The sequence below is a fragment of the Actinia tenebrosa genome, unplaced genomic scaffold (assembly GCF_029948245.1).
Source record: "Actinia tenebrosa isolate PJP-AT-01 unplaced genomic scaffold, QUT_ActTen_1.0 PGA_scaffold11__36_contigs__length_13525064, whole genome shotgun sequence".
In the NCBI taxonomy this organism is placed as follows: Eukaryota; Metazoa; Cnidaria; class Anthozoa; order Actiniaria; family Actiniidae; genus Actinia; species Actinia tenebrosa.
Window position 1 is genome coordinate 4,060,364 of NW_028292571.1, and position 27,205 is coordinate 4,087,568.

General features: G+C 36.7%; 1 protein-coding gene across 3 annotated transcripts; it reads left to right on the forward strand.

The window, feature by feature from the left end:
- On the forward strand, positions 1–26,737 carry LOC116301146 (uncharacterized). Of its 3 annotated transcripts, none has more exons than XM_089027614.1 (3): positions 1–122; positions 15,192–15,922; positions 24,183–26,737. In XM_089027614.1, the coding sequence occupies exons 2-3, from the start codon at positions 15,403–15,405 to the stop codon at positions 24,377–24,379; spliced, it is 717 nt and encodes a 238-aa protein (XP_088883740.1). In that variant the 5' UTR covers positions 1–122; positions 15,192–15,402; the 3' UTR covers positions 24,380–26,737. The 3 variants fall into 3 exon arrangements, with proteins under 3 accessions (XP_088883740.1, XP_088883741.1, XP_088883739.1); XM_089027615.1 differs by lacking the exon at positions 1–122 and adding an exon at positions 6,638–6,710; XM_089027613.1 differs by lacking the exon at positions 1–122 and adding an exon at positions 9,746–10,122.
- Positions 26,738–27,205: the final 468 nt, after the last annotated feature.

Below are 27,205 nucleotides of genomic sequence, written 5' to 3' on the forward strand. Positions count from 1 at the left end.
GGTTATTATCAATACTACACTCAATTCCATACTACGATAACCAAGTAGTAGTAGCGGGGACACTCTGCAAGCTCATCTTCATGGCACCTATGCAGACCAAGCAGTGACAAGACTGCAGAGAGGTAAGTTGAAACCTTTATATTTTAGAACGTTTTCAGAGAAAATTAGTCTTGTTGGGCGTGGGATTTAGCAGCAAGGGTTTTCATTGTCATTCAAGTTATTCCGCCGCGTGTCTTCGGCATGAGGACCCCATACTCGTAATTTTCCGACGCCGTCGACTGACTTCCTTCAAGATTTTAGCAACTTTTGCAAACTCCTTTAAAACCCCGGGAGACACCCTAATCCTAGAATACGATGTGTTCGGAGTCTAGAGGCTACTTTTACAAACTTGACAGACGTTTGAGTGGAGTCTTTTTTGAGTTTGTGGCAGGGCGCGTTGCAGTTCATTGACTGAGCCATTAGATGACATCAGACGCGGGTACATAACAAGGCCATTTCTATCGAATGTAACTCTATCTCTTTTAATTAACCGATAGGTTATTATGTTCACCACTCTTTCTTTAATCCATTCTATGGGGAATCATCGATCATTTCATTATCGTAAAGTATAATTTTTAGAAATTTTCGCTGAATCACTTGTTTGCTGTCTTTATTAATCAGCTTCATTGATTTCCTTACGCACAAATGTGAAAAAATGCTCAACACGTTGACGACATTTCAAAGTCGAAGTAAACAACAGTTGCGCGTGCGTGAGTGCTTTTGGGTCACTGAATGAAATAATACTTCATTGGATGTAGTGATGGAATATTATTGATTGATCGCACTTAGAAAGATCGACCGCAGAACGGAACGAGGTGGATATTCTAGAAGGATATTTTACAAATGGTACTTCAATTAACACTTTTAATTCTCCTTAAACTCTTCGCTTTTTCACTAACTTCCTGATTACAATACCTTGTGATCAATTCTTCCACGTAAATGTCATATTTTTACTTCATGAAATAAGAAAAAGAAGTTGAGTTATTTTGCAGAGTTTTTATTATTGTTATTGCGTTGGTGTAGCTTTTGCGTCTGTTGATAGCCACACTGGCTCACTTGATATTAGAACTGATTAAACGTAAAAGATTCAAGTGGCATGAATGAACATTCGACTTTAATTAAGCAATGGAATTTTCAATTATTCAAGCCTGCGTTCTTGCACGAGATTTGTGCAGGCCGAGGTAGGCAGGGCTGGTGTTGGGCGTTGACGGTGCGGATGAATCTGTTTCAGTAATAAGGCTAAATTGCAAATACTAAAATTATGGCTTCAGATATTTCAGTTTTCCCTTCACCCTAAATCTCTCGCTGTAATTTTACGGTAAGGTGTTTTAATTTTTAGTAATGCTCTTAGAATTACTCAGTAAAGTGCATGCCGTGAATATTTTTTTTAAATTACACAAATTAGTAAGTTCAGTTGACCTCAATAGACAGTAGACCTACAAAACCTTGCACTAATTTTTACAAATTTTTTAGTTAACTTTTTCGTGGATATATGGTATGTACTCCAATTTCTATTAATGTCTCCGCTCTGCATCAGCACGCCAATGACAGACAGGGATGATCATCTGCACCCATGAACATATGGCCATAATATGGACTACAGTGACCTTGCGGGAAACTGTATTTGTAAAAAAAACTTTTTAAGCTAAAAGGCTTTATCAAGATTGAAGTGTAGGCCAAATAAACCAGTTATTTAGATGTTGTGATTGATTGCATGAAAGACGTTCAACAGGTTGTGCTGATCAGTCTTATTTATCGACAACATTTTGGTATCACCATTTTCATGTTATCGTATCCAAATTAGTTTCTAACCTCTGTTTTAGCCAGTTTTTCCTATTCACATGACCATTTTCCGCCATCTTGGATTCGAGTTTGATCTATTTTCTTTATGAAGTGTGTGCAGCCACGTGGCTCAAAATCCCTTGAGATATGAATAACGATGAAGCATCCGCCATGTTGGTTGATCTAACAAGAGAAAACTAATGAGGAATGCGTTGTTATCGTCAACCAAGATGGCGGCTATGACGTAACATGCTCTATTGCTCTTAAAAAATAGCGAAATAATCACGTGATCTATCGCCTATTGAAAAACAAGTCAGTATTTAATACATCTCTTTAGCTTGGGCATAATGTTTTCCCATTTAAAACCACATGTCATTCCCTAGATTATTATTATTTGTTTAACGTTGCACATGAAAAGACACATGAGTATGTACACAACTCAAACAAAGAATCTTATTCTCAAGAGAATGACACGTGGTCTGTAATGGAAAAACATTGCGCCCAAGGTAAAGAGGTCAATGATTGAGTTGCCAGTTTGCTTACTACAACTTAGTAAGTCTTCAAAAGCCAGTTTAGATGCGTCTCTCAGGTCAGACCTCTAGTTTTGTTCTTCAGGAGAAACAAAAGCAAGAGTCGGTCCTAGCAAAATGGTATCAATAAGAAGGCTTAACTTTCCTTTGAAATAACTGTTTGGCGGTGTCGCAGATCTACATGGCATCCTGTAGGCATGTACAAGCTATCTGATCAAGACACATACAACTTACAGCTAGACAGAGCTTATATCATAGTTTTTAGATACCTAGTGTTGATAATAGCTTTGCCCTGTTAGCTGCGATATTACTTCGTAATCTCCAAGACATGGTAAAAGCGAAATTATCCGATCGGCACCGACGCTTATTAAGAAAAATAGAAAATTAGGCTTGTTTTAGCTACAGCTCTGTCCTGCTTCCGTTTGAGTAGCGTCGATGCTGATGCCCTGCACTGAAAAAGTCCGCACCTGACTTGAAGAAAGCCAAAAACATTGAAATGGCTTCCGCAGCCAACCAATAAAGTCGCAAGTAAATAGGTATCATCCAATCACACTTTTTAGAGCCCAGATCTAGATATATACTTGATCTCTCTTGCTCATTTTAACTTGGATCGAGTACGCACATGAAGAGCCAAGAAAGCAATCTTTAGGATCTTTGTGTCAACAAAGACTACACATTGAACTTTAACGCCGCTATAGCTGCAGACTGATATCAGCTGTTGTTTAGCAAGAGGTCGAAGCCCTGAATCAACGACCATCATCGATAGAATGTTCCAGTGTGTAATTTGCTTGTTTGTTTGTTGTTTTTTTGTGTTTTTTTGTTTTTGTTCGTTTGTTTGTTTGTTTGTTGTTTGTTTGTTGTTGTTTTTTGTTTTGTTGGGTTTTTTTTTGTTTTGTTTTGTTTTGTTTTTTTTTTTGTCTTTCGCTTTTTGAAAGTACTTTATGATACCTAACTTTAGACGAAAATTTTTTTAAATCTGACGATGGGATCAAATCGAAATTACATATTTTGTGTATTGGAATAGAATTTCGCGTAACGCGAAGGCTTCAAGTCCACACTTATAGCACAATAACATTTTATATTTCTAATTTTTTAACACAGATTTCAAATTTGGCTATTTTCTAGTCTTTTGTGAAAAATGGGGACGATCGATTTATTTTTTCAGTAAAATATTACTCATTTTTGACAACTTTCCATGTTTACGTTGTTCGCGCGTTTTTACCATAAGAAGGGTGAACTTCCACGTATTCTGACGGCTAAACAAAGTAGCGAACCCCCATTTATTTCCTTATTTTACTTCTAGTACGCAGTTCTTTTATTGTGCAAAATTTTTAAAAAATCTGACGATGGGATCTTTTGCCCATGAACGCCCTTAATGATAGTTAGGCTTGACTTTATGCAGACGGCATTCCTTTATCGTCGGAGGAACTAAACCAAACCAGTGGTGGGAGCATTCACAGTATAAGACTCACAGTATGTAAAATAGCACGCGCGGGGGAAAATTATTCCTTCTAAACTTTATCTTATCTGTCTCAGCATGACTGAACAGCGGGTATCAGCAATGTCTCGCATGCGCGTAATTTTAATCCTTATACCGAGATCTCCTCAGATTCTTCATCGTATTTTTTAAGTATAGCCATGATGACCAATCAGGAATCCCGTTAGATCCTTTCACCATAATAATCCCAAAGTTTGAGGTGGTTTCCTACTTTTGAACGTTCGACTTAAGCTCAAAGCGTGCGTGCGCTTGAAAACTGCTGAATCTAGTTACAAAGCTTCGAAATGTTGTAAAGGAATACGGCGTTTTGAATTCAACAGGACCGAAAGCCCTAAAATTTAAGGCGTGACTATATTTTACCTTTAATTCTTTGTGGGAAAGCTTTCTTAGAAAAGTTTCTAGTTCATTCTGCCACCATAAACGACAAGTTGAGAGAGTGAGAGAGTGTTTACATAAAAATCATATTTTTATGCAATCTTTTATATATAGCTTTATTAATAGAGTGTTAGTTGCAAAATATCAAGACTACCTAGGTATGAAAAAATCCCAATTGCATCCGTGCTGAAGTACTGAAAACAAACAATAGACCCCTTGCAGCACGTCGTAAAGGCAGCTCGTTTTGGAGGACATAACGCGGACAGGTTTCCAGTACTCAGGAGATTGAAATTCTTATGTTTTGTCCTCCAAATTGAGCTGCTTTGACGTCACATGCAAGGGGACTTTTTTTTCTTATTATGGGATTCTCCTAATTTGATGATTTGGTACCTGTGCTACCAGGGCCCGGTTGTATAAAGGATGGATTTTGCTATCCGACGGATAAATCCTTATTTAGTAGATAAAGTCGATGCCTTTATCCAATAAATATATCCACTGGTTAATATTCGTCAGTCTGATACAACGCTGATCCGCCCTTCGTACGACCGGGCCCACTAATATATAACCAGCTGTCTAGCTAGCTCTAAGCTTTCCTGGTGACCTATCTATTGTCTTACAAAACGGCTCACACATCGCTATAATAGCTTTCTATTCTCTTCTGTCATTAGCTCAACTGACAAGAGGAAATGAAATCATTGCCCTTTAGAAGACCTTGTATTTTCCTTGAATACACGATTAAACGGTTAAAAAGGGCAAAAACCGCTCCTCGTCACTCATATAATTGTTCAAAATCACCATATTAATGGTAGAAGTAATAATAAAAGAGAGTTGATAGGTGAGCGATGGATAACAAGAAATCTAACATTAATACAGCTAGGTCTTCTATCAAATATACCAATGGAATTATGATTCGTCGCATTTTTGGTGAATTTAATTCTATAATATACACTGTCCTGTCAACGGTATTAATGCTAACGAGTTAATAAACATATAAACTTCAACAATCCTTAAAACGAAATCTTTGACTGTTCTTGAAGTTATATTCCTGTAGCAAAAATATACGACGAAGAGAAATTGAGTTCAAGATTTGAAATTCGAAAAAACCAAAAAGATGTTGTTTATTATGCATTTTTTGGATTCCTTAAAGTCTTCTTTTCCAAATATGGAAGATTATAAATACATTTTCATTGAGGATTTACTCCCAATGCCCTTAAGGTAAGATCAAGTTCATAAACTATACATCAACCGCCCAAATCTTGCTAAATATAAACTCGCATGAACTCGAATCAAATTCATAACAAACTAAAAAAAAATGTTAGTCGAAACAAAGAAAGGCAAGTATAGTTATGGAATCAATTATTAACTACGAAAGCTATTAATTAATTTTCGGCTTTTAACTGATCTTTTAATATTAAATTTTATTTTTATTTTATTATTCTTTCGAGTTCTAGTTTTTTCGACGAACAGTGGATTCTAAATCTCACGGCTCAGAACTTTCCCCATATCGTTAATAGTGTTGAAACTGTATTAAAGTCTATATTTATCTATGTTGTTGAGCCAAGTAGACCTTTCCTATAAAACATTCACCTTATTTAACCATTATTTGTCGAAATTTCCGGTTAAAAGACCCTTAACTAAGCCAAATGCTGTACAACTCTTTCAACAAGGAAGATAAATAGCGCGAGAGTCTATAGTTAGTAACCGTAACCTAGGAGACCTAGATTTGCTTCTAAATATAGATCACATATACATATATAGACCTTTTGTTCTTAAGCCATTTTGGCTGTTGCGTAATATTGACGATATTTCATTGGGTGGGTCGATCTAGAAAGATAATTTTTTCAAATGATATTATCGCGTGAGGTATTTTGGTCCCGAGGTGAACGTTATGACTCGTGGTTTTCGCTTCCTTTTATAGAGCGACAGACGAGTTTTTGACCTTTTTATGACATCCTGTGTGATGGTCCTATACCAATCATACTTTGCATTCCCATCATAAATTGTTGAAACTCTTGGACTATTTTTTACGACACTGAGCCACAGCCTTAAAAACAATCACGTGACATGTAGAAACCGTTGTAACACGCATGTGCGGAAACATGAGTCGAGAGAGACTAGGAACTATCCGCCATGTTTAAAAAGACAGGCTTATTTTGTATTACTGAATCGTCAAATTTAGTTAAAATGAATCGGGATATAAACTAAAAACTATTTTTGCTGCATCTGCAATAATGTCATACTTAAATTGACTTTCGGATAAGTAGAATTGAGATTGAGTACATTACTGCTGTCTGCGTGAGGACTGGGCATATTATAAAGGTTGTCACGTGATTTTTCCCGCCATAATAAATAATCGACTCAAAGTCGCCATTTTTAAAGGAAGAAGGGCGTAGACTCCATCCAACCTTAGTGAACATTTTGAAGTCATATAAACACATCTTAGAAATTCAACAACCCTCTCTGATATATTTACGTTCGTGGACAAGGTAAGAGGAAAAACAAAAATCTTATTATTAGGTTCTAATCAGCTGATAAAAGTCTTTGAATCTTATTCTCTGTTCCAAATGGTGGTCAAATACTGTCAGCCATAAAGAATTCTGTTAAAAATTTTCGATTCCTCTGATGAACATTCCGAAATTTTCAGACCAAATAGAAAGAAAGATTACTGTTAAATGATATTATAATTGCTTCTTCGTGTGTGTTTTGAGTAAATTTAACGCATGAAGTATGTCGTCATTATTTTGTTACAATACTTCCTCCTAGGTCTTCTAGGATTAATCGTCTTTACCCTTGAGTATTACTCCTTCCTTGCTTATAGTAGGTATTTTATTCTCAAAAGGTTTCAAACCTAACGCCATCCATGGTCAGTAGCTTTAGTTATTTTATCTTCAGAGCATTGAATGATGCATGGGTGGCGTATCTGTGAGAGCGCTCGCCTCTCACCAAGGCAACCCCGGCAGTTTGGTTCCCGGACTCGATAATTGTAATCGTTGATTATCGTCTGTGATTCGAGGGTTTTTCTAGTCCTCCACGTTCTCCAGTTTTCTTACCTCTTCGAAAATCTACTTCTAAGAGTTCCAATTGAAATTCAGTGGATGAAGTGCTACTGCCACACTTAAATCCCATTTATTTATTCATTTATTTATCGCTATTTATGATGAAGTCCTAGTCGAGTAGCATACGATTTCCAAGGTAAAATTATCCGTAAAAAATCTACAAATATACGTTTCTTGTGCAAGTGAGTTGTACGCATTAAAAAACAGGGTTAATAGCTTGTGTCCGGTAGAACACAGACCGTACAATCTGTAGCAAGTCAACTCTCACCGACTGACCTATCATCCAGATGCTTTGGGATTGTGTCGGAAACTCAGGCCAGATCCTGGCAGTAAACTGCTCACTAAAACCAGAGCTTTACTAAATAGGATTGACAAATCATTAGCAGATCCTCTTCAGCACTCCCCGCCTCTCCTTGCCTCAGCTGTAGACGAAAACACACGTGTGATACGAGCCGTGCACCTTGTGAGAATTGAGGTAAATTCATAATCGTATCAGACCGTCTTGGCATCTTTAAACCGCTTAGTCTTATAACGATGACAATATTAAGCTTTTTGTAAGGGAAGAATGTTTCTTTGAAAATCAAACACAACGTCTTTGGTTTTACTCTCCGATTCTTTCGGCATATATCTGAGCAAGGCTTGTTTTATTTCATACGCATGCGCAAACTAAGTGTGACGTAGGGTTGATCATGAGCTTATACCACTGAGGTAAGATTTGGTTTTATTCGTTTTGACTTGATGCAAGTAAGAATGGTGCACATCTCACACGTTTAATTTCCGTCGTATTGAGTTTTTTCTGCCAATTTTTATATACCTTTTAATATATATATATATATTAACTTCAAAAACGAGAAACTTGGCTGTAATCTTTTTCGATCTCATTCTACTTATTATTTCTATGAGAATGCGGATCCTAAGTTCGACTTACATCCATAATAATTTATCTTCTAAAGTATACTAGAAAACAACGAAATAACACTTAAGGGGATGGTATAGGGTCACAGTAGAATAAGTCTATTGCAAACTCGAAAAAAAAGTATGGCGTTTTTCTTGCCAAATCCTTAAAAAGTACTTAAACGAGACTGTATAGTCCAGGCTGCCGAACAAATCTTATCTTTCTTCCTGAAATTTCGACCTTCGATAACGAGCATTAATACGTACAAAACAGGTCTAAAAAAAAGTCAAATGCACTCTGTTTTTTTGAAAGGACGGAAAAACTGTTTAAACGGAAGAACTGTGCCAGGCCTATTTGAGTGGGTCTCTTCAAGATTTTAATTCCTCAATGGGTGGGTGAATACGTGATCATTTTCAGCAAAAGAATTTAGTAATGGAAACCGAATAAGTTGTACAGATTTTGGTTTGGCGGTGCGCCGAGGAATGGCAATAAGACGGTGTAGTTTGATGATCATGAGTAGACATCATGTTGTAAACCACATCCGAACATCGTACCAGGACCAACTAGAGGGTTAATGATAATCACAGTCAGAATGGCGTTCATGAAACGAGAATTCGACTTCCTTGGCAGTTGATAAAATCATTTTAATTTACGCCACGAAAAACAGAGAAAATAGCGCACAAAAAAAATGTTTTTTTCATTACTTTATAAATTATTTCCAAATTCGTAAAATATGATTTGTTTTTGAAAATGCCAAAAGATGAAAACCGAGTTTTACCCCTAAAAGGATGGTTGATTTACTCGATGACTGTTTTTGGAAAGACATCTCACCAAACAGGAACTGGTGTCAAATTAGGCCCTTCAGAACTATGCAACATGAAGAAAAATACCACGTGTTGAAAAGAATAAACTTGTCCTTTGATTAATTGAAAAACTTAACATTATGACATGAACTTGTGATGCCGGCTTTTACGTGTAGGACCACGTATTATAGAGCCATGTTGCACTAAGCGCATGAACCGCACGGGCTGCTGCGAAAACCTTCGATATTCTCACTCTTGACAAGAGAAACTGAAAATGCGAAGACTTTTTACTTTGCATTGTTTTCGATTTTAATTGGACACTCAAAAGAAACAAAAGGAAGTCATTTCATAGTAAATGCGGATAGGAAGCCATTTTGAAGTAAATGCCGATGGAAAGCCATTTCAGTGCTAATAGGAAGCCATTTCGAAGTTAATGAATACCATTGAGAAGCAATTTGCATGACAGCTCTTGGCCAATTAATGCGAATTCTTTACTCCTTTTAAACGTTTTTTTTTTTTTTTTTGGTAAGAAGAGGGGAGGGGGTCAGTTAAAGCGTATAGCTTTCGGTCATTTAATCCCAAGAAGTTTGGTAAAGTAATTTTATATCTGTGTAACATAATTCTCGTACGTGCTGTCCCAATGTACCACTACTCCGGTTAAAAGTCAACGACATTTAACGTCAATACTCAAAATAAGCCGTACTCATGGTTTTTATTTTCATAGGATTCAATAAAATGTGACACCTTGGATGTCTCGACTGATATTCTCAGCGCTTATAAACCGTTGCTAAAGTAGGTTTTAATTATACATTCGATGAGTGCGACAGTAAAACGACCCGACATAACTTTTAGTTTACTCAGAGCCAGACCAAGCAGTTATAAAATCCTTAGGATTGTGTGAGGAGAACTCAGAGAGCATTACCGATCCATCAATCGACTCCACAGGAAATCCGAAGTTTAAACTCGTGTAAAGTCTCGAGATTCCCAACTCCTTGTTCCAAAACGTTTGAGGTAACGCTTGTACTCGGTCTTTTGACCGGTGACTCTTAGGGTTCATTCAATACTATACAAAGTCAATACATAATCTTCCAAGCCCAGTATCATTTTATAGACGAAGACGCCAAGGCCTAGCTTGAACAGTCAGGTAGGTTATATGTGTATTATCGAATACTCTTGTACAAACCGAACTCAGTATTGTACAAAAATGCAACAAAATGACTACAACACTCTTAAATCACGCTCTAAATTTTTCTGTCAGCAAAACTTTAATATTATTATTTTATCCCTAAAGAGTATTTTCTTAATAACTTGGCGTTATTTTCCTGTTCAACGGTGTGTTTTCGATTGCTCAGCAAGGATTAGTTTTACAAAGTGTGATTAAGTATAGAAAGAATTATCTATAGCTGTAGTAAACAACCTAAAATACTGTTCCAAATATTTTATTCGATCAATATCAATGATATAAATGACTTTTGACAGCAGAACTATTGTAGTTTTAAGGTAGAAATAACAATGATTTAGTCAATTTAATTTTTCAATGGAAACTTTTCGTCGTTAGGCCTTCCTGTCAAAGTTATTGCGACGCTTACAAAATATTCCCCAAAAAGACGCCAAAAAAATAACCTTCACCAAAGCAAAAATAAATTCAATCGCACAACAAAGAGTTATAAATAGCACAAAATGTTTTATTTAGTTAGTAAGTATCCTTATCTCGGAGATAGAGGTGTGTGACGTCATAATGAGACAAGAGTATTCATCTCGATCGTAAAGAGAATTCCACCTCGAAGCGCTTCACTTCCTTACACGGTATTGGTGATAGTTAATCCTGTAATGACGCACACGGCATCGCGGTCCTAATTATTTTACAAACTTTGAGGTATATTCGGGTTTCTCTCGTGTGCCTTGAAGGCGCAAGTTGCCTCGAGCAGCAAGGGAGATTTTTGTCTTGCATTTATCCAATTAGACTTATTTTTTCCGGCCGAATTGGAACTCTCCACGCTCGTAAACTGACTCTGATAATGCCATTACGAGCGCAAGGGCAGTGAGCTACATTACAAAGATATTATTGACAAAGTAAATACCATTTGCGTTGAACTCAACCCGATTACCAACAAATCGTAATTAATGACTCTTTTTCGATTTCCATGATGGAAACCAGCTTTGTTTGAAATACTCGCTACTTGTTTGCATGTTCCGAAAACGGTTTATCTTTGACATTTTAGAACAGGAACAGAAAGCGTAAGTTCTTGAAAGGCCACAGGAATAAATCTTTCAGCAGGAATGCTTTTGTTTCAAGTGTTTTTGGAACAAGACCTCAGGCATTTTAGTCATGGCTCGCACATGGATTAGGTTTCGTCTGCACAGCTCGAAAAACTCGGGCAAGCAGGAACACGCTTCTTTAACCTTTGTCTCGTATATTACAAGCAGGAGCTCGACAAAATTGAGCCACTTTAAACCGATTAGGAATAGAAATTCCGCCTTGTAATGTACTTTTAAAGTAACACTATTTCATTGTGCAAAGATAGGGAGGTTTTTCCATTACAGAAGATGTCAAATTTAAAGTTTGACAATATGCTTTTTACCCCACCCCCCTAAGAAAAATAATACTCCTAGACGACAAGGCTTAGTGTTATGGTCGGTCATGTGGAATGACAAAGGTAATCCACTGGGAGGAAGGGTTGATTAGAATGCTATTGGGTACATCAGTTGCCTTAGCTTCATTGGGAATTTTTTTGTCGTATTCTATTTGATATGACATTGACGTACTTGCCCCTACCCCCAGGGGAGTTTGTTTAAGGCAAAACTGAAATAACTCGTTATTTAGCCCTCCCCTCCCCCAAGGGAATAACGAGGGACTTACATCATTCCTTACCCCTCCCCTCAAGGGCAGCAAGCTACCTTGAGTAATACTTCATGACCTTTACGATGGAAGACATACCACTAGAACTAGTAAATCGCAGTTACAGACACTCTAAGCTTTTCAGACACTGAAGAGATGCAGTAGGGTGGTGTTGCGCCTTAGTTTAATGAGAAATATATTCAAAACACTTTAAAAAAGCCTTGGCGGTAGTACATGTGAATTATTGCTGATTCAGTCATTACACTGAACTAAACTAATGATATTATTGGGCGTGGGGAGAGGACAAGGACACTCTTTAACAATGGGCAACAAAACTGAATGTGTTTTGAGAGCAATTAGGATTAGGGGAAGATAACTCGATGAGTTCCTAAGCTCAGAATTTCTTTGTGGCTCGTGTTACTACGAGAACACTCATTGTCTAGCCTTTAAAGTTTAAACTTTGAATTTGGATAGACTTTTCAATGTCCTTTTTTACGTTATCAGTACTAAGTTTTCAACCTTCATATTTTCTGACCTTCTTGTTCGTCCGTTCCTCACTTCTCCCCCAGAGCGGATAAAAAGATGTTGTGTGGCCTTTTCACGATAGTATATAAATTTGTATTAATAACAAAAAGCTAATTGTTTAGACTCAACGAGTCGCGGATGCCTAGTTAAAACTAAGCTTTGAACAGACAAAACTTCAAAATTTGAATTTATTTTAGGTTTACGTTTCCAGAGACGAATAATGTTCAAGTTTATCTTTCTTTTTGAAGTATTTGCAAAACAGTACAAAAAAGTACGCGGGTTAAAACAACAAAGTAAATCCCAGTTATCTAAAATAAACATGCTTCCAGTTTGAAGGGAAATTCTCCATTATTACGTTTAAGAAGGATTAACAGTTTTTTTTCTGGTCTGTTTTGGAGTTTTCAGGTCGGAAAAGGTCGCTAATTTGCACCATAGTGACGACTATTGCCAATCAGATTTGCAATTAAATGATTTTGGCTCTGACACAAGAATGATTTCAAAAACTTGATAGAATATGGTCAAATACTATTGGTTCACTTACAGGGGTTTAGAAAAATAAAGCAACTGTCAAATGAGAGTATTTGATTTGAAAGTATTTCACTTTACTGCCAAAAGTGGCCACGCCAAGACTGTATAACTTTGTCAGTTTTGACAGACAACCTGTTGAGCAGTCAAAGTTTTGTTTGTTTTGTTTGTTTTTCGTTTCCAAAAGTTATGAATGACGTTCCGTTCTTCTAGAATCTTAAGACCCACCACGAAGAAAACCATCCTTGTGTTATACCCAATGCTATTTTCTGACGTGCAAACTTAAAGAAATGATTGTAGTCTAAATGAGAACAATTCAACAAGCCAATTAGCAAATTTTTTATATAGTGGCGCGTGTCTTAATAGGGCTCACTCTTCTTGTCTCAAGAATAGGGGGAAAGTTATTTACCTGTGATAAGTCCTGTTCACAAGGTTGAGCGTGGGAGAAGAGTTCGTCTTGCGAACGTGATGGTCTTTTTACGAATGATAAGGACAGTTTGAAGATAAGAAATACTTTAGCGCTAATAATGCCATCATTCAACCAGCAATCTTGATAAGATAAGCAGAATAGAACACTTCAGGACTTAAAAACAACACTCCAAAACCACAACTGACAATTTTTACGTCAATAACTTGCACATAAAGCATAGAATAGTTTGTTCAACTCTAGAATATTCTTCTGTGGCTTTTATAATTGTCTTAAAGTATCGTGAATTTCAAGTGCGTATGAACAATTAACTCCAAGTCATGATAACTTGTCAAGAGAGTAATTTTATGAGGTCAAAACTATCAAGATAATAGCTATAGTCAATATGGGGAGTAAGTATTGCATATAACTAAAAACAAAATCCACAAGAAAAAGAGGCACCCATCTTGATTGCACCAATATTGTCAGTACAGACGACGCATAAATTAAGTTAAGCTTAGAGGTTACGTTTAATCCATGATAGATTGCTGTCAAGATCTGATCAAACAACGCTAGCATTATTAGCCAATAGTACAAAGACATCAATGACTTTTTTTCTGAAAGCTTAATCACGATGTAATAGAATATTTTTGGATTATTTGGACATTGAAGATGTTATGACGCTTGTGATGGCAGACGGACAAAAAGATGCAAAATGCAGTGTTTTTAAACTGATACAATCTCTGAATGGGACAAACTCACAAGTTGACCCTTTGAGGGTTTTATTCAGGGTTGAAATCGTACGATTTGGTGTCAGCTAAGAATTTTCGTGCAAATGTACTAGTTACGTTGCATGAATATCTCGTGCACTTTTCTTGAAGTGTGACAACATTTATCTCTTCCATGATACCATGGCTCACTCTAGGTTGCACGGAATGTCCATGACATTATCCACACTCGTGTATGATTCCTGCGAATATCTCCAGTACAAGGGTTCTGTCACTCCTTGACCTTAAACGTTACTTTTGAAAATTCCTTTTTGATTCATGAAACTGCTTTCAAGTTCTTCAAAAACGTAGAAACAACTAGTCTTATTTTGAATGAATCCAAACCTAAAATCGGAAGCCCTTGAGAAAAAATGCCTGGAAATTGTAAAACTTTTGAAGCGATGCTTCTAGATTTGAAGGCAAGAAAGCCAGGTCTGGCAAGTTTTTTCTTTTCTTTTGTTACACAGTATATTGACAAGCATATTTTTGCCTCATATTTTTATCTCAAATGGTAAACGATTCATTTCAACTCTATAGTTTCAAACTTTCGTTTAATCGTTATGATACCTTAACCATAATATAATAGCCTCAGCTGATCTTAATTAACTACCGTCCTTTAACTTCACTGACCTGTTACCCCAGACATTATTCTATATAAAGTAAAGCATCCAAACTTTGCTATTCAAAGTCTGTTTGTCGATGATTAAATATTAGAGTCGATTCCTAGCTTCGTGTGATCCGTTGGACGTTAATCCTTTATCTCTGACATGGGCGAGTCTTGCTTGCGTCCAAGTCAATATGATGATGCATCTAATTAAACACTTTATTAGAAAAACAGTATTCATTGTGCGTGTGCTGTGTTGTGTTGTTTGACATCAGTGATCATAACTTTGGAGTCAATGTTTTAATGGCTTATGTCGATTGGAGTCTCTTGTGTTTAAGCAGACACGCCTGTATGGGAATGTAGAGCTGATCAACCAGAGACTAAATTCGTGAAAATTAAATAATAAAAAAAGATGCCGGAGATAGAGCGTTTCCCGGACTAGTATTTTACTTCTTTGTCTGCCAGTGTTATAGGATGTTGAAATTTGTTTTCCTATGCCCAAGGCTGCTGGTGAAACATTGCAACTGACACCTATTAAATTTTTCAGGTTGGACGTTATAGACTGTCGTGCGTTCGTCTAACGTTACCTACTCCGTGTTGAGTGACATCACGCTTATTGGAATAAGATTTCAAAGACGAGGACCACTTATAGACACACTGTCATAGTAGCGTGTGTAAATCTGATGGTCACACACTGAACCAAGTCGAGCGACGACAAATTTTATTTTGTTCAAGCATTTCTCAACTATTCAACAGCGATGAAAGACCTCGAAAAGTCGGATTACTCAGGCGAGGATAATGAAACTGAAAGTACCGTTACATCCTCCTCGTCAGATCAAACCAGCGAACTATCACCCCCTTCGCATTTTACGGAGCCAGAAGAAGAGGCTGAGGAGAGCAATACTCGCCCAACTCAAAAGAAACGAAAGAGACGAAGGAAAAGGATGTTGACAGGAGTGAGTAGACAGCGCCGCGCTGCAAACGAACGAGAGCGCAAAAGAATACAGGGTGTCAACAGAGCGTTTGTGGATCTTAAAAACACCCTGCCAGTATCCCACATGGATATATCCAAGATTGACATCCTACGCGTAGCGGCGCAGTGGATCGATCACCTCACTGAGATCTTGCACCAGGATGATTTGGCGAGAACTGAAGGCACCGATTTGATCCAAGACGCGACCAAACTGTACGATGAACACGAGCTGTACAAGCTGCTTGACAACAGTCAGTTTCCATGCGAAGACGATGATTTGCTTGAAGATTTTCTGCACATGGACGGTGAGTTGTAAAAAGTTAAATGACTGTACTATTATGTGATTAGCACCATACTGGTTTATTGTGTTGTGGATTGGGTGTTATTGTGGTCATGCTGAGACAAAGTGTCAACGGATTCGAATGACTTCAATTAATCTTTCCATGCTTTTTAAAACATGACAAGAACCACGGAAATTTTTCAAAAATAAAAAAAAAGCTAAATTTGTTTGGAATTTTTAAAAGTTTAAAATCATGTACAATATTTTTGCATATAGCTCGACACATATTTACACCAGTGGAAATATTTTTTTCCTGACCTAAACTAAATCTTCCATCAAACGCTTTTATAAGTTCTGAAGTAACTTGCATACTAAGCAAATCCTTTTTTTACTTAATTCAAGCAAATTGTTTAAGCTGCTTAATTTTTAAAGCGTTTCATTATTTTATGCTGAAAACCTTAACTATGACATTCCATGGTTCAAATATTGTACGAACTGTCACGTCTCTTGCAACGTAACTTTCTAATTACTATTCATTGATCCTGGGCTATCTTAAATACCAACCCTTCTCTAAATCAAAAACACTTAGTCTTTCGTACTTTTACTGTCTTTTGTTCCGTCAACTTGACAATTCCCAGGTTAAAATACTTAAGTGACCTCCCAAACTTGTAAATCGTAATTTTGCATGGGGTTCGACAGAAAGGTGGCCTGATGAGCTACCCTGTGGTTCGCTCTTGATAAGGAAGTTGATGAAACTTGATAACATTGTTGTTCTCCCAATTTACTTCGACTCTCGCAAATTCCAAAACTTTTAAACGCTTTCCAAAACTTGCTAAGACTTTAATGCTTAGGAATACAATTGGCTTGGCTGGAGATTCAGTTTCAGTTTCTTCAGAAGAAAACTTCCAGTCAGGAAACATTTTTGTTCATTGTACGTCCTAGTCAAATCATAGATACTACTTTTTGTAGGCGATAACCTATCTAGTCTTTAGGAAATGCACGAGCTTATGATTCAGTATAAATATATGATGTTTTAAGCACTTCCTTCCCGAATAAACGATTTGCTGAAACTCAGTCACCTTTGTTGACACTCACTCAGAAACCCAAGTCCGAGAAGGTATTTCAAGGATTTTCTACAGTGAATAAGCCTTGCGTCTATGACTGCTTTTCCTGTCTTTGATTGAAATGGCTTGAGTAAACAGACCATACGTTCAGCTCCTTGGGATGAATGTTTACAAAGCAATAAGATAGCCTTTTCTATAAACTCAATACAAAATCGATTACTTTCGACCCTAATTTATCAAACTCTACATTCTTTCGTGTCTTCTAATAACTTTGCCACACGAAAACCGTTGAAAGGCGAGCCCTCAAATTGGCTCCACCGACGAAAGAAAACAGTTCTTAAATACAATGTTCCCAACTCACTTTTATTTAAACTTCATGACCAACGTTTTTATCATCCACTCGTCAACTATTTCTTGCTGTTTGATATTAAAATTCCTTGTCGTAATTACTCAGAGATTAACTTTAATTTGTTTGGTAAATAAGGTCTGTCGCGAGAATAAAACGGATTTTGGATCGAACAAAACTAGACGCCCGAGCGACCTCAAGTGCTTGTTCCAGTCAGCCACCTGTATAGTATCGTAAGTACCCTTTGTCGAACCCTTTTGAGCCATTTCTCGAGAAACAATTCTGTGGTCCCCAAAAATCTTGTAAACAAACAAAACATCTGGGAAATTGATGTCCGTTCTTTGTAATGATATCTTTTTGCAAAACATGCAAAACATTCAAAATGAAACGAAAATTTGACGAGAACCAAGCGGTGATAAATTACTTAGCATATCAACACTAGCCAGGGATACGGCGACTCCCAGCATATAAAGATAAAATCATGCATGCTAAATGCGTGTGTAATTAAATATGATTATCACAATTTGCCTCAAGTGGTCGTGCTGTGGTTTCTCGACAAGTGAATAACTTACTGTGCAGCTTCAACTGATCAACTCAGTAATCATGAATACGTGATATCAAAGTTTAAACCAAAAAAGACTCATAAAGATAAGGGACTTTGGATGATTAAGTTTTATCAATGCAATACAGATTAATTGGAATTACTCTGCCAGAAAATTGTGTCTCATGAAAATTTTATTTTAAACTCTTTTTTTTTTTTTCCTCGCCCAAAGTTTAAGACATCACATGTGTTGTCAAGAGGTTGGGAGACCGAGTTGTCGTTTTGTGTTACAAAATCAGCCGCGCGCGACAGTGAATCAAGTTTTCTAAATCACTCCATGTGTTTTTCATATCGCTAAAGATTCCGTGGACTTCTAAACCCTGCTGAGTGATAAATCCAAGATTGCAATTCAATCACTGCAGTACCGAGGGGTTGTGGAGCACTCCCTTATCAGAATATATGAATGCTTGACTGTTATTCGACGTCTAACGTCCCTAACCTAGCGGGGGCGAAAAAGCTTTCGATTAGGTACCACGCAATTCATTGTAGTAGAACTTCGCCTGGCAAATTGCCAATGTTGATGTAGATTCTTGTAGTTGGCCTACAGGGTCGGTACCATTTATGGTTGTAACAACAAGTGCTAGAATAGGGTGGGGCAAGACGCTCGACGTTTTACACGTCTTTCTTCCAATTTCAAAATATGAGTAATCCGTAAACTTTCTTAGCGTGGACAACGAACACACCTGGCTTTGGAGCGATTCCAAATTAGAATATCTAAATCCCACATTTTTGCTAAATTACTCAACTTTAAGCTCGTTAGCTCTTCTGCCCATTCGACTCTTAGTACAACGCATATGATTGGCTAATTGAGAGCCAATCATATGAGCCTCGAACATGAATCAAACTGATTGCAATTACAAAGGTCGTTCTCATCCCGCTTTTTCAATCAAATCCCAGCTTTAATTATAAAATTCAAGTCTTTAAAGGAGAAAAATAAAGTTTGAATTGAACTTTAGCCTACAATGAAGTGGCAGACCTTGCCGGGTGTTTGACTAAACATTGACGTTCATGACATAACAAGGTTATCTCTCTCTGATCGGGCATATCAGTAAATGTGTACAAAAAAAATTGTATTATCAAGCCAAGCGACAAAAAGACTATTAAATTCAACCCCTTTTGAAAAGTCAATTTGATGTAAGAGATTTTCTCGATTTTTAAGATTTTTCTCGTATCTCAGAAGTCACTATCGTTGCCCTTCAAAAAAACCCCACCGTTAACCATTACCGCCCAACGTTTTAAACTTCGGTTAACATTGACTTCAGTAGAGGAATTATATCCACTTCTCAGGTATTAACCTGGCTGTCTTCTATCCAGTACCGTCTTGACATATTTGCAAAAAGTTTCAAGGGATTAAAAGCGATTTGTGTTTCTCCTTTTGATCTCGTAACCTTAGAACAAGCGTAGGTGTTTTCTCTCGGTTTTCCTATTCAAAAAACCTTCCTCGAGTTAACAGTTAATGAAAAACAAACCCTGAACCTTATAATTACTTTTACAAACTCGCAGAAGTTAGAAAATAATTAAAAATAACATCGTTAAGCTTTAATGGCTTAGTTAAGGGGTTTCCTTCCTGAGGACTTTAGTGAAACATTCAAGGGACATTGCTGGTAGCTTTGTCGAGTTTAATTGGATAGACGTCGTATAGTATTAACAAATGAACTTTTGACATCTGGTTGAATTACTCATAAGTACGGCAGTACTCAAAGAACTTTTCCATTAAACTCAATCCCTTAAAGATTTCTGCATCTTTTGGATTTAAATTCAGCTATTAAACGTCATAGTGGACATTGATTGTACAGCCTTAAAGCTGGTCGATAATTTCTAACGGTTATCTGACGTCATAGACAAGGGAGTGTAATAGTAAATGGTTTATCATGCAAATTATCTTGTGACGTGGCGAAAAATTACTTGTATTCAACGGATTTTTGTAGTAGAAGCGTTCCATAGATTATATGCAGACAAGTTACAATTACAGTGTAATTATAATAGTTTTGCTTTTTTTAATTGATGTATACGATTGATGATATATGGAAAATGCGTTTAACTATAATGCCTTGCGCAGTACCTGTATTGGGATATAACATTCTAGAGTGTAAGGTCAAAAGGGCTTGCTTTGAAGATCGGTTTTCGTCCATGTTTTCTTTTTCCCCTATGTCGTTGATTATCTTTAATCATTTCATCATCACCATCACCTTTGGCTTCTTCTTCTTCTCCTTCTTCTTCTTCTTTTTCTTCTTTTTCTTCTTTTTCTTCTTCTTCTTCTTCTTCTTCTTCTTCTTCTTCTTCTTCTTCTTCTTCTTCTTCTGCCGCTTTTCCCCCTCCAAGTCCTTATCGTACCTCTTATTCACTTTTTCATTTCTGTTCTTGATTATTTAATCGCCCAAGAACTTCTACATCAAAAGAAAATTCTCAAGACTCCAAGAACAAACGTGTTCATTGACAAGAATTTAGAACTTATAGTTTTAGCAAAGACTTCAGAAAACTTTAAGAGATTATTAAAAAACCAGGAACAGTTTTGGCAAAGTAATCAGGATCACCTTTCATCGTACCAAAATTTCCAGATAGAGATTGCACAATCGGCTTGCCTGGATTATTCTTTATAATCAAAAACATATCTTAGTCGTACTGATAAAACAAATGCAGTTAAGGGATTATCCTTTTTTATCTAAAATAAAAAGAACAATGCTTTTTTATGGCCTTAACTTTCTTAGAATGATAAGATGAGAAGGATGAAATCCGATTTGGAAATAACTACTGGAGGATAAGATTTTGCTCTCTTTGACGGGAGGCGCAACTTGATGTAACGATAAGCAAAGAATCCCAAAATCGTCTTTAATTTATCAAACAAAAGTTACTTTATCAAGTAAGACTGAGAAAAGGGAAAAAAAGTGTTAATTTGAAATAGGAAAGATTGAAGTACGGCGAGGTTGTTCAATGAAAGGAAAGAAAATCTAAATCCAGTACTGTTCATTAGCAAGTCTCTTGCAAGACAATAATACAAGTCAAAGCGACTCTGCAACTTTGTGATAAACTTTGAACTCACTCAGTGCTCTTGTTTGCAGTTACTATTAAACTCTATCTCTATTGCCTTAGATAAAATCTTTATTCTTTTAATAAGGAAGCAGTTGATCACTGAAAATGAAGCCTGAAAGTTTTCAATCAATACACAACTTAGATATGATCGAGTAACTCAATTTGTCATGCCCTTTAGGAAATATTTGCGTCGTGAAAAAAATTCTGGGTATTTATTTCAGTCATAACTGAGAAATACTAACTGTAGGAATAAGTATACTCTCTGCACAGTATACAAGGTGGAGTGGAAATCTTAAAAACAAGTTGCATAATAGAACTGAGGAATGGAAATATAAGAGCCAGAGTTTTTACTTTAGATTAAGGACTGAGATATAATATAATGACTTTTGAAAATTTGGTTAACTTTTATTTCGTAAAATACTAAACACCCTTTGAAATTTTAAAAACAATCCTATTGTTATCCTAACTTCAACGCAATATACCTCTTTAGTTAGCTTGGTCGTAACTGGTTTGACCATTTCATTCCACGTGTCATTTCCTAGAGTATAATTTCTTTCTCTAACAGTTGCGCATGAGAAGTCACTCGAATATGGATGCAACTCAAACAAAGCGGATTCTTATTCTCAAGGGAATGACACGTGGTCTGAAATGGGCAAACATTACGCCAAAGGCAATGAGGTCTATTAACTTCATAAAGTTTAAATAATTTTACTGTCATTTGTATTGCTTAGTTCAATAGTTGAATAAGTCATCTGAAGGTTACAAAAATGAACTTTTCGCGAGGTTTCTAGAGAGGCGGCACACTTACTAAGAAGTAATTCAAATTCAATTGCTTTTAATCGTAATTCCCCAATCCTTAATCTTGGCAAATTAGGATTAAAAGATAGCTAAAGTTCTGCAGAAAGCTGCGAGGAAATCTTTCTCGATAAAAAACGACTAAAAAGCTTATCCTCTCGACCTTCATTCCCGAAAACAACAACATGATCTGGAGATTCGATGTCAACAAAAACCACGGACAAAGACCCTGGAGACGTACGTGCTACTTTGAAGTGAACTTTGAGTGGCGGGCTTTTAAAGGGCACATTTATCAATGAAAATTCTTAGAGCCCTTTCCTGGACTTTTGTAACTAAATACACTCGCATGTCAGCACTTCGAAGAAAATATCTTGTGCGGGGTAGGGAGGGAGGGAGAGTTTCGCGCGGAATTTGTTATATAGTTTTTATTTATTATTATTTATTTTTTAAAGTGAGAGTTTTGAACAAGAGAAGTGTTTGAATTCAGGATTGTACAATGAGTGTGGCTGGACCGCTGGGTGTGATGGTACGAAAGACTGTTTGTTTGTGGTGACTGACATTAATATAAGAGACAGGATTGAATAAAGTGAAGGATTTGAACTCAGGAACGTGTGATGTTGATCGTGATGGGTTGGATGAGAGTAGTCTTCAGAAAAACTGTTGTTAGTGGTGACTGACATCAGGTAAGAGGGACTATTGAATAAAGTGAACTCAGAATCGTGGGATGTTTATGGGTTGGATGAGAGTATTCTTCAGAAAAACTGTCGTTGGTGGTGACTGACATCAGGTAAAAGGGACTATTGAATAAGGTGAAGCGTTTGAACCTAAACCAACGGTCGTATGATGTTAAGTGTGGATCGTTTGGGTGAGAGTAATCTTCAGAAAGAATATTGCATGCTGAATGATTACTATTTTGCAATGATTGATCAACGTTTGTACTGAAGGACGTAGTAGTAGCGTTGTTGAGGACTTTAATTCATGGCAATAGAGTCGTAGCGGAATGATCAATCATTACGATACTAGATTAGGAATTCACTTTTAAAAAAGACAAAAAGTTCTTCGAATTGCGCCATTCAGTAATCATTGTCTCTTGACTTGAATTCACTCTTCCAAGGCACCACTACGCCAAGAGTTCAGTATTAGAGTATTATCCCACTCATAGCTAGTATACATGGGTATACTTTTAAGGACAGCGGAGGCTTTCATGTTTACATTTAAAAATCGCCTTTTTGCTAGCTACTGAGTGGGATAGGGTAAGCGCTACTTTGACGACCTCGTCATTACCCATCAAGGCGTTGGTCACGGGCGCTACCAGAATCCAGTGACAAACCTGTCCATCATGGGCAAAATAATTGGCCTTGAAAAAGTCCAATCATGTACAAAAGAATGAATAGTTGTCATTTAGCGCAATATCAGTAATTGCTTTTCAAAGTATTACTTAGATGTTGACTACCTTAAGTTTGGTATTACAAATGCTTTCGTGCAGTATCATCATTAGGTACGACTATCCTTGCACGTTATAACTTCAAGAGGCGCAGTCAGTACTTCATGTTGTTTAGATAAGTGTTCCCTAATCCAGGGAACATTATTTATTTAGACGGTACTTCGCAATTTACTGGAGTACGTGTGAGAACTAGATGTTTGTGTAGGCGGAGATGTACAATAGGATTCACTGTGCGTGTCGTTTGTATCTGTAAGATTATCATCTTAATTGATCACACTCGCCAAGTACTCTAATACTGAACTCTTGGCGTAGTGATGTCTTGGAAGAGTGAATTCAAGTCAAGAGATAATGATTACTAATAGCGCAATTCGAAGAATTTTTTGAAGTTTTAAATAACTGTTCATGGTGAATCTCCGCATATATCAGCATATTATAGGTTCGGTCTAGCGACCTTTATCGTAGACAATACAAATTGCACAATTAATGTGCATTACTGAGTTACGATCAAAAGCATGTTTAATTACATTACCGGAGTCAAGTGCGTAATTGGTTAAAGTCAAAAATAAGTATTCTATTACGTTAACGTTAAAATTTTGCTAAATTGTTTGGTACGTTTGACATTGTCTCTTCTATGATCACATTGATTGCGCATTGTTCCTAATACACTTTTCAGTGGAAGATTCTTTTATTTTGTAATGCGCTAACTACATGAGAAATTAAAATAGTTCAGGGAGCGCACCCCCTCCCCCCATCCCCCACCCCCTAGATGAACTGATATCTACTGCATTATTGGTGTTTGAGTTTGTAAGCAAAGGGTGCACCCCCTCCTAGAACAAAAACCCTGGATGGTGCACCCCCCCAGAACGAAAATGATCCTGGATGGTGCACCCCCCTAGAGCGATAATCCTGGGTGGTGCATCCACCCTTGACTACCCTGCAATGTACTCACAGTCAAAATACTTCAATAAACGTAATGGCCAATGATGTTTTTATTTCCTTCTACAGTGGACGTGTGGCCAACATGGCAGCAACCGTGTGGGACTGAGACCTGTATTCATACCGAAGAACCATACTTAAAAAACCTCTTGTATGATAACACAGCAATGAACACCGATTACCTAAGCTCACCTCTTGTAGACCTGGCAAACCATCCTTTGAATAAAGACCCCAAGATTTATCATTTATATGGACATAGTTGGTGAATGAAAGTAGGATATAAGCTGCAAGACCGTGTTGTATGTGACGTGGAATGCTATGGTAGACATAATGTCACATAAGTCTCTTTGGGTAGAAGATACAAGTGTCACGCGAGACCACTGGAGGGAAGTAGAGACAACAAGTGTCACGGGAGAACTACTAAGAAAGGAGAGACAAAGCATCACGCAAGAATGCTTGGAATGGATAAACAGCAGTGTCACGCGGGACTGATCTGGAAGCGTCACGCGACGCTTGCTTTACCATTCAAGGTAGAAAGGCTTTGGACAATCACGTGCTTACAGCTATGTTGGAAGACAAAAAAACCTGTCATTCCTTCATCCAGCATGGCTGCGCTCGCGTCTTTTTGCAAAGCTGTCAAAATAGAGAAGACAGGTGACCTTAGACTTTGAAAGAGCATATAATATATAGGAGTAAGAAACAAGTTTAGTGTAGTTAGTCTTATGCAAGGAATAATCAAAAACATACAAGCACTTAGGTCATTAGACTAAATAGGTAATTAAATTCAATCGATGCAAACTCGTATATTCATTCCAAAAGAAGGATCCATATCTTGGAAGTTTATACTCTCTAGTTATATATAAGATAAGTCAAGGTTTATACATTTATAGACCTTATCCATTGGACAAAATGTCGTCCCATTTTAGATCATACAGCATTCCTTTCAAATTATAATTTTAATTGCCCTATTTCATAATCATCGTGATTTAAGATGTGTTGTTTTTATTCCATCCCCTTCCAGCGATCATGATCCCTAGCGTTAAAACAATAGTTTGTTTTAATGTGACGTCATTATGAAATAGAGGCAATTTGTTCGGATTATCAATCCAGCTACTCGTCTCTGATAAAAGAATGAATGCTTGGATTTGCGATCTGAGATGGGAAAACATTAGGTTAGGTCCGTGCAATTATTTTGAACAAGTGATTTTAAAAAGCGGCAAACTCAAAAAAGTTGGTTGTTTTAAAAATAGGGATTCACGTCATATAATACGTCATCTTGTTTTGCAATGCATTATAGAATTTTGACAAAACTACAGAAGCTATCCCTGATGCATTGCATACATAAAATGGTTGTGACTGAAATGCTATCGACAAAAGCAGTATCTTAACAGTATTAAGAGTATTTTCGCAGATCGTAGAGTGCGTATTTTGTGCGCATATTTTAAGGTTGGTTAAACTGAGCATGCGCAGCGGTTGCAATCAACTTTAGGGGTCACGTGAACCCGCTGGTCGGAATCACGACTTAAACAAAGCAAAATAAACAGCCAAAACAGGAAAAAATATATATAAAATATACTGACAGCCTTATCGTCAAGTAAAGTGTAAGTTGTGAAGCTCAGAATTTCCCTGCGAAGCGCGTTGAGTTTTGATGGTTTAATTTTCATAAAGAATCTCAAATTTTTCTTATCCACTTGTGAAGTCAAACTCAAGATTGAGCAGCGTTCACAAATGGAAATACATGCGCAAACTATACAACACGCATGCGTACTTTAAATAGTTTAAACAGCAATCAATACGCATGCGTATCTTACAAGAACGCTGGCTTGTTTGTATTTGTGTCGCGTTTGTCATAGTTAGTCTTGATTTACAATTTACTAGCTTAAAGCAGGTGAACCATAAATAAATTCGCGTTTTTCCTAAACAGGTATTTTGCTGTTCTGTTTTAATGTAGTTTAAAACCAAGGCCGGCTTATTGTTATTCCTTTTGGGCCAGTAAGCAATTAGCTGTATCAACGGTATTCCGTTGTATACAAGGTATTAGTTGATATACCAAATCTTAGTGCCTTTGCAAATAGCCTATTCTTAAAAATATTATATTATATCAAATTAGAGTACATAGGTTTAGCTAATAACTTGGTTATTCCATAAAAATGGTAAGCTCTCGCGGGTGAGGAGCTCATTGCAGGTCAAAAAAATAAAGACTCCCATTGGTCAATCTGACATAGAACAATGGATAAGAATTTGATATTATTAATCATTAGAATTCATTTGATTCGCGGTTGTCATAGCAACCAAACTTAATCAATGATATTTATAGATCAGTCAAATTAGGTTAAAAAAATAGTCAAGTTAAATTAGGTTAAAAAATAGTCAAGTTTACATCAGTAGAATATATATACACTATGGTAAATCATAATATACATGATTGTCTTAATTCAGTTTATATGTTGTAAAACCTCGATTTTAGCGGTTTAAAATATCCATCTTACTCGCCGAAATGCCTGTAATTTTTTTTATTTCGATATATTTTTATCTCTAGTTGAAATATGGAATATTATGGAGTATTGTGCAGATTTTAGAAGATCATACAAAATATAAAATATAAAATAAATTTGTTCAAAATTGTTGTTGTTTTTTTTCTCCAACCATATGGTTCGCTGGGTTGACGGATACTTCGACTAGAAGTCTGTTATTATTAAATATATGAAAACTTACTGGGTTAGTAAAATATCCTGTATTAAACATAATTATCTTACTCAGGGTTAATAGAAAGGTTATTGCAAATTTGTTTCCTCATAGTAATCAGTGTTTTGTTTTAAAAATGATGACAAATAAACCCAAATGCCTACTATGACATCACACTCATTAGCATACTAGAAGTATAAACCTTGATATCTCCAAGATGCATCACTCAAATCAAATAAAAATATTTTACTATCTAACTTTTAACTTCATGTAGAATCAATGCTGAAAACATTGAGTTAGGGGTCATAGGCGCTTTAATCTTGTTCAATTTTCTAACCACCAGATTATATTTTACCACCAGCCTGATCAAGGTCAGGGCATACCTAATTGACATGCATTCCATAGAT